The sequence below is a fragment of the Tachyglossus aculeatus genome, chromosome Y4 (assembly GCF_015852505.1).
Source record: "Tachyglossus aculeatus isolate mTacAcu1 chromosome Y4, mTacAcu1.pri, whole genome shotgun sequence".
In the NCBI taxonomy this organism is placed as follows: Eukaryota; Metazoa; Chordata; class Mammalia; order Monotremata; family Tachyglossidae; genus Tachyglossus; species Tachyglossus aculeatus.
The window spans coordinates 1,336,849-1,345,317 of record NC_052096.1 but is presented as its reverse complement, the minus strand read 5'-3'; the positions used below and the strand labels follow the sequence as shown (position 1 = coordinate 1,345,317).

Genomic DNA, 8,469 nt, shown 5'->3' with positions numbered 1-8,469 from the left:
GGTCCTCCTGGGAGGGGCCCTGCTGTTCCTCAGTTACTCACCTGTCCCTGTCCCCATCCCTGCAGCCCCTCCTGTTGTGTGGCCCTGGGACCGAGCTGTGAGCAAGAGGCTAATGAGGCTAATTAGGGAAGGTGGGGCATTGCCCAGCCGAGCAGCCAATTACTGCTCACCGTGGCCGGCAGGCCCTGTGGATGGGAGCGGAAATCCGGGCCAGGCCTGGCAGGGGAACTGGGCGAGGGGACCCTGGCCGGAGAGAAACAGGGCTGGAGGAGGGGGCTGAGTTCCCCCCAGTCCTGGAAGGGTCTATGCCGGTAGTGACCCTCTTGGGATGGGGCTCCCGCGAGGCCCCGCTCTGTGCCTCAGTTTCCCCCCTACCTTCCCGGGCCACAGTGAGAGGCTTGGAGCCGGGTCAGCTCTATGGGGAGGCTGGGTGGAAGAGACTGGAAATGGACCCATCCCAAACTGGAAAGGGAGATGGAACAGTGACTGGGACTCAGGCACCCTGCTGGTCCCAGCTCCCACTCTCCCCCATGGGTCCCCCATTCTCCCAGGGGCCACGCCTGGGGGCACAGGGCACAGGGCACAATCAATCAATCAATCAATCAATCAATCATATTTATTGAGCGCTTACTGTGTGCAGAGCACTGTACTAAGCGCTTGGGAAGTACAAGTCGGCAACACATAGAGACAGTCCCTACCCAACAGCGGGCTCACAGTCTAGAAGGGGGAAACAGAGAACAAAACCAAACATACTAACAGAATAAAATAAATAGAATAGATATGTACAAGTAAAATAAATAGAGTAATAAATATACACAAACATATATACATATATACAGGTGCTGTGGGAAAGGGAAGGAGGTAAGATGGGGCAGATGGAGAGGGGGACGAGGGGGAGAGGAAGGAAGAGGCTCAGTCTGGAAAGGCCTCCTGGAGGAGGTAAGCTCTCAGTAGGGCCTTGAAGGGAGGAAGAGAGCTAGCTTGGCGGATGGGCAGAGGGAGGGCATTCCAGGCCAGGGGGATGACGTGGGCCGGGGGTCGAAGGCGGGACAGGCGAGAACGAGGCCTAACGGTGAGGAGATTAGCGGCGGAGGAGCGGAGGGAGCGAGGTAGGCTGTAGAAGGAGAGAAGGGAGGTGAGGTAGGAGGGGGTGAGGTGATGGAGAGCCTTGAAGCTGAGGGTGAGGAGTTTCTGCCTGATGCGCAGATTGACTGGTAGCCACTGGAGATTTTTGAGGAGGGGAGTAACATGCCCAGAGTGTTTCTGGACAAAGACAATCCGGGCAGCAGCGTGAAGTATGGATTGAAGTGGGGAGAGACACGAGGATGGGAGATCAGAGAGAAGGCTGATGCAGTAGTCCAGACGGGATAGGGTGAGAGCTTGAACGAGCAGTGGTGGAAGGGCCTGAGATGGAGCAGTGGGATGGAGCAGTGGCCCGGTGTTGTTGGTGGGAACGAACAGAGAGCACCCAGGCCCGGGAGTCACGGGATCTGGGTTCTAATCCCGGCTCCACCATTTGCTTTGCTGCAAGACCTCGGGCAAGTCATTTCACTTCCCGGAGCCTCTGTTCTCCCATCTGAAAATGGGAGACAAAGCCCCGGTTCTCCTTTCCCCTCAGCCGGTGAGCCCCGTGTGGGCACAGGGACTGGTTCAGATCTGCTGGGGTTGACGGTACATTCCCCAGCACTTAGCACAGGGCTCCGCACAAAGGGAGCTCTTAGCAAACACTAGCGGGACACCCGGCTGTAGGGGAGAGTGACGGGTTGGGAGGCTGGCGGGAGGGCCAGGGGTTGCGGGAAGGAGTGGGGGCCCGGGAATCCCGGCCGGGTCCAGATTGGGCAACTCTGGGTGCCAGGGGCAGGAGAGTCAGTCTGGAGGAATTGTTTGGGGCCAGTCCGGCTCTGGCCATCCCGGCCCGCCCGCCCCCCTCCACCTCCCGCTGAGCTGGCAGATGTACATGGGCGATTAGCCTGGCCTGGCCCGGCCCAGCCTGCCCCGCCAAACCCCCGCCGGGCCCCGGGCCCCGGCCCCGGTCCGGGCCTGGCCCGGTCCCGGCCCGCCCCCTCGGCTGACTCGTGCCCGGGGAATGTCCCGGGCCCGCTCATAAAGGGCCCCGAACACCCCGAGTCTCAGTCCAGACGCCCGCTTCCAGCCCCATTGTCCAAGATGGGCCGGGCACGGGGACCCCGGGGCGGGCTTGTCGGGGGGCACACCGTCCTCCTGTTGCTGGTGATTGATCTCCTGCTGCCAGGTACCCGGGGGTCGGGAGGCTCGGAGAGCCCCTGGAAGGGCCGGAGAGGATGGAGGGTGGAGGGACGGAGGGCAACCGGATTGGCTCAGAGGGACCCCAGCTGGGAGGCTAGAGTGGACCCTGGGGGGGCTCAAGAGAAAGGGGCCAGAGTGGCCACTCTGCAGAGACTCAGAGACAGATGCTGGGGCCCCGCCCTCTTGGATTCTGGGAGGATGGAGAGGCTGGGAGCTCAGCACACAGGAGCGCTCAACGAATACCACTGATCCGGGAGGCCAAGGCCTACTCCCTGAGAGAGGAAGAGAAAGAGAACTGGGGTCCCTCAGGTGGCTGGGTGGGCAGCGGAAGGGGGAGAGGGAGCAACTCAGAGGGGAGGGGCATTCGGTGGGGGGCAAAATAAGGTAGGAGGAGAAGGGAGAGCCTGGGGAGAGGAAAGAGGTTGGGCTTGGGAGAGTGATTTGGGGCATCATGGGAGCTGGAGAGGGGGAATCAAGCAATCAGTTAAGCAATTAATGGTATTTATTGAGCACTTATTGTATGCAGAGCCCTAGGCACTTGGGCAAGTACCATACAACAGAATTCATAGACATGATCCCTACCCTTAAGGAGCTTCCAGTCTACTGGGGATTAGGGGTTGGGGGAGTTGAGTGATAGGGGCCATGGGGCACCGACCAGTTGGGGGTGTCTTTGACACCCCAAGTTGAGGGAAAGAGATATCTGTGGGGGTGGGGAGAATTAGGGAGCCTGTGGCGGAGTTAGAAGGAACCCCCCCAAGAGGAGGGAAAATAGAGGAAAATGGAGAAACTGAGAGAGGGACGGGGTCTGGGGGCCTGGGACAACCAAGAGGCAGTGTCATGGAGTTGTGGGGGCCAGATGGTTGCTACAGAGAAAGAGGTTCTCGGTAGAGGGGGAGCCTAGAGAGGGAGCTGGCCACCTGTTATGGGGAGAAGTCAGAACCAGGGAGCAACCAAGGAAAGAGCAGGAGATGGCAGGGAGAGGCCAAGTCTGGGGCTCAGAAGAGGAGGGGCTTGTGGGAGGGAGGGTTACACTGGGGACACGGGGAAGGAGAGGGGTGGATTCCTAGGTTCTGGGAGGGAAGAGTTGGGACCTAGAGAACAGGTTGTTTAAGTTCAGGGAGAGGAGAGGGACCCAGAGGAGGGAGAGTTGAGTCTGGGGAGGCGGGAGAGCTGGCTATGGGGAGGAGGGAGAGCAGGATGTGGAGAGAGGAGTTGAGTGTGAGAAGGCGGGAGAGCTGCAGGTGGCGAGGAAGGAGAGCTAGGTGTGAGGAGGGAACACTGGGCATGGGGAGGACTGGGTGTGGGGAGGAGGAAGAGCTGGGTGTGGGGAGGAGAGAGAACTGCATGTGGGGAGGAAGGAGAGCTGGGTGGGTGGGAGGAGAGTTGGGTGGGAGGACAGGAGAAAGAGGATTGTGAGGCAGAAGGAGAGCTGGGTGTGGGGAGGAGAGAGAACTGGGCACAGGGAGGAGGGAAAGCTGGGTATGGGGAGGAGGGAGAGCTTGGTGCTGGGTCCTGGGTGGAGAGCAGTAGGATGTCAGTGGCGGGGGAGGGAACTTTACCAGGCTGAGGGGGAGGTTTCGGGGTGTGAGAGTCGGGGTGACCGAGGGAGGAGTGCCTGGCCCAGCTGGTTCCGGCAGGTTCTGAAGCAATAGCCAGACACCCCCGTCCCCGTCCTGGGCTCTGTCCCCTGGGCGGCCCCCGCAGGATCCGGGCCCCGTCTCCATCTCAGGGGAAGCAGGCCTGGGATGGGAGCAGGCCTGGGATGGGAGGTGGGGAGAACTTCCTGGAGGGACAAGGAAGGGTTCAGGGGCTGAGAGATGGCCCCTATTTGGGTTTCATCCTGCCTTCATCCGAACCCTGACTCATCTGCTTGACCCAGATTCCCGACTCTCTCCAGCCCTCTCTGGACCTCTTTCTCCTGGTCTCTTCCCATTTTTATTCCTTGCTTTCGCTCCCTTTCTGTCTCCCTGAGCAAGGACCACTGCGCACGCACACACACACACAACTTTCTCACTCACACCTCCTCCCACATTCCCATTCACATTTAACATTCTCTCTCACGCACACAGGTACATGCATAAACACAAACACTTTTCTCACCCATACCTCCTCCCACACACAAACACAGACACGTTTTTTCTCTCTCACACACACACATTCCCTCATGCACACAAACATACACACTCTCTCTCTCTCACATGCACACGCACATGTTTTCTCACCCACACCTCTTCTCACACCCCTCCCGCACATACACTGACATATTCTCTCCTCTCTCACAAACACTGTCTCTCCCACACCCCCACTTACACATTCATTCATCCATTCAATCGTATCTCAGAGCACTGTCCTAAGCGCTTGGAAAGTACAATTCAGCGAGAAAAACATTCTCTCTCACCCACATAACTCAGGGCCCGCGCGGTTCTCGGAAAACTAGGGGAGAGGCTAGTTGGGATAGGAGATTGATGGGACGTGAAAAGCCCCCGGGATCCAACTCACCTCTCTGTCCTTTTTCAGGAATTCTGTGTAAGAGCCTCGGTTCCGACTTGGACCCTTGCAAAGATCCCTCTCGCATCTCCTCACCCGCCCTTGCTGCCCTCTGCACGCCGAGGACTGGCGGCTCCAGTGGTTCCAGCGGATCCAGTGGTTCCAGCGGATCCAGTGGTTCCAGCGGGTCCAGTGGTTCCAGCGGATCCAGCGGCTCCAGCGGCTCCAGTGGTTCTAGCGGATCCAGCGGATCCAGCGGTTCCAGCGGGTCCGGAAAGGGGTGGTCTTCTCCATCTGAAATCAGCTGGTCTTCTCAGTCCGGAACGGGCACCGACCAGTCCGGGCCCGGGTGGTCCCTCCAGTCGGGCGGCCTCTCCTCCTCCAACGCCGGGGGCTCGGGCAGCTCCCAGACCGTCTGGTTGTCCTCCTCTTCCTCCTCCTCCTCCTCCTCGTCCTCCTCGTCCTCGTCCGGGGCCGGGTCCCAGGGGGTCGCCCAGTTCGGGCCCTGCAGCTCGGGCTCGGGGGCGTCCTCGGTGCCCTGCAAGACGCCCTCCTCCTACCTGCCCGAGTCCCACCGGGTGGCGGGCGACCAGCGGCCGGTGGTGGTGGTGGAGACGCACGCCGCCCCGTGCTTGACGGGCCGGCCCTGCCCGCCCATCACCTCCCTGGAGCCCGGCCCGGGGCGGGTGGGCTACCAGGTGGTGGGCGGCTCGGCCCGCGATTACCTGGTCCCGGGCATGACCTACGACAAGGGCAAGATCTACCCCGTGGGCTACTTCACCAAGGAGCGCGGCCCCAAGGGGGCCGCCGGCCGGCCCGTCTTCGCCGCGGGGGCCCCGGTGCCCGAGGGCGTCTACTTCTCCAGCAACGCCCACTCGTCTCAGTACAGCGCGGGCGCGCCGCCCGACCCGGCCGGCTCGGGGCTCTTCTCCCGGACGGGCGGCGCCCTCATCTCCTTCCGGACCCCCGGCTGCGGGGACGGGGCCCGCGGGGGGCCCTGCGCCCCGTCCTCCTCCTCCTCCTCCTCCTCGGCCTCGGTGGCCCTGCAGCCCTGCGGGGCCCGGGGGTCCCGGGGGCCCGGGGTCGGCTGCCTTCCGGCCGGCTCCCGGGGCTCGCCGGGGGGGCCGGTCATCGTGGCGCGGCCCTGCGTGGGCGGGAGTGGGCTGGGGGGCTCCCCGGGCCGCCCGTGCGGCTCCTCCCCGGCCGGCCCCAGCGGGGGGCCCGACGGCTCCCCGCTGCCGGACCCCGCGGCCGGGGCCAAGCCGTGCGGCTCCGGGGCCCGGGGCTCCGGCGGCCTCCCGTGCCGCTCCATTCGGGACATCTGGGCCCAGGTCAAGCCCCTGGGGCCGCAGCTGGCGGAGCCCGCCGCCTTCCTGCCCCAGGGGGACCCCCTCCGGGACCCCTAAACCCCTCCCCGCCCACCGGCCACCGGCCAGCCCCCGCACAAGCCAGCCCACGAGGGACTGGCCCTACATGTTGCCAACTTGGACTTCCCAAGCGCTCTGCACACAGTAAGCGCTCAATAAATACGATTGATGGTGATGATGATGATGATGATGAGCGCCGGGACCCACCGGGAGAGCGCCCGACCAATAAAGCCTGTCAACCCCAGCCCGGCTCACAGACTCCTTCTGCCGCCGGACCCCCGGGCCTCCTCCATCTCCCTGCCCCGGCCCGGGATGGGCCTCTGACCCCTCTGGGCCCCGGCCGCCGCTGAGGGAGAGAATTGGGGCGCACTCACGGGGGGCGGGAGGGGACGGGCACAATGCGGCTGCCAACGGGGAACCCTGCGGAACACCCTCATTCACCACCAAGGGAGAGGGAAACTCGGGGGAGCCGACAGGGACCCCAGCACAGACCCTCTAGGGACTTCCCTGGTTCTTCCTAAGGCCTGGAAGAACAGTGCTCGGCGCTCAAAGCGGTGCTCGGTCCATAGAAAGCGCTTAACAAGTACCATGAGTATAAAGGCCGCTTGCTTAGAACAGTGCTTTGCCCACGGGGTAGATCTTGCCCTTGTTGTAGGTCACGCCCGGGACCAGGTAATCGCGGGCCAAGCCGCCCACCACCTGGTAGCCGACCTGTAAGCGCTTAATAAATGCCATTATAAAATAATAATAATTATGACGGTATTTGTTAAGCACTTACTATGTACTAAGCCCTGGGGAAGATACAAGGTAATCGGGTTGGCCCACCTGGGACTCACAGGCTTAATCCCCATTTCACAGGTAACCGAGGCACAGAGAAGCTAAATGACTTGCCCAAAGTCACACAGCTGATAAGTGGCGGAGCCCGGATTAGAATCCACGACTTCTGACTCCCAAGCCCGTGCTGTTTCCACTAAGCCACGCCGCTTCTCTGCCCCAGCCGCTGGCCCATCGAGAATCGGACAACTCTGGTCTCAGATGCAACTATTTTTTAATTTTAATAGTGTTTGGCCCTTTCTATGTGGCAAACACTGTACTAAGCACTAGTGTAGATAGAAGATAATCAGGTTGGATGCAGTCCCTGTCCCACAAGGGGCTCAGAGTCTAAATAGGAGGGAGTAGGATTTAATCCCCATTTTACAGGTAAGGTAACTGAGGCACAGAGTGACTTGCCCGAGGTCACACAGAAGCAGCGTAGCCTAGTGGATGGAGCACAGGCCTGAGAGTCAGAAGGACCTGGATTCTAACCCCAGCTCCACCATTTGATGATGATGATAGCATTTATTAAGCGCTTACTATGTGCCAAGCACTGTTCTAAGCACTGGGGGATACAAGGTGATCAGTTTGTCCCAGTCTTAATCCCCATTTTACAGATGAGGGAACTGAGGCCCAGAGAAGTTAAGTGACTTGCCCAAAGTCACCCAGCTGACAGTTGGCAGACCCGGGATTTGAACCCATGACCTCTGACTCCAAAGCCCGGGCTCTTTCCATTGAGCCACGCTACTTTGTTGGCCGCGTGATCTTGGGCAAGTCACTTCACTTCCCTTTGCCTCAGTTACCTCATCAGTAAAATGGGGGTTAAGACTAGGAGCCTTATGTGGGACAGGGACTGTGTGCAACCTGATTACCCTGTATCTACTCCAATGCTTGGAACTGTGCCTGGCACGCAGTAAGTACTTAACACACACCATTAATAACAACCATTAACCACAGCCATAAACAACAAAAAAAGGTGGAGCCAGAAGTAGAACCCAGGTCCTTCTGACTCTCAAACCTGGGCTCTTTTCACGAGGCCACTCGCACTCGCCCACTGGCCTGCTTGGTCTTCACTTCTCTGGACCTCAGTTTCCCCAGCTGGAAGCTGGAGAGGAAAATATTTGCCTTTCCCAGCCTCTTAGGAAGGCTGCGAAGTCAAAAAGGAGCATGAAATAATAATAATATTGGTATTTGTTAAGTGCTTACTCTGTGCCAGGCACTGTACTGAGTGCTCTGCAAATTTAAGGTACTTTGGATCATATTGCTGGTGTTTACTAAGCACGTACTAAAAGCCAAAGACCGCAAGATAATCAGTTCAGACGCGGTCCCTTGATTCAAAGTAGGAGGGGGAAAAGTATCGAATCCCTATTTTACAATTGAGGAAACTGAGGCTCAAAGAAGTGGAGTGACTTATACGTGGTCTCACAGAGGACAAGTGGCGGAGCCGGGAGGAGAACCCAGGTCCTCTGATTCCCAGGCCCGGGATCTTTCCAACGAGTCTGTGCCACTTCTCATAGGAGAAAATCAGACCAGACGC

At 59.8% G+C, this 8,469-nt stretch overlaps 1 protein-coding gene across 1 annotated transcript; it reads left to right on the top strand.

The window, feature by feature from the left end:
* Positions 1-2,166: 2,166 nt before the first annotated feature.
* On the top strand, positions 2,167-6,158 carry CDSN (corneodesmosin). The gene is made up of 2 exons (XM_038768971.1): positions 2,167-2,251; positions 4,783-6,158. The coding sequence occupies exons 1-2, from the start codon at positions 2,167-2,169 to the stop codon at positions 6,156-6,158; spliced, it is 1,461 nt and encodes a 486-aa protein (XP_038624899.1).
* Positions 6,159-8,469: the final 2,311 nt, after the last annotated feature.

Bases quoted from the DNA above. Each gene is read 5' to 3' on its own strand.
- CDSN (XM_038768971.1), top strand. From the start codon at position 2,167: ATGGGCCGGGCACGGGGACCCCGGGGCGGGCTTGTCGGGGGGCACACC. The intron at 2,252-4,782 runs GTACCCGGGGGT...GTCCTTTTTCAG, and splicing joins GATTGATCTCCTGCTGCCAG to GAATTCTGTGTAAGAGCCTC.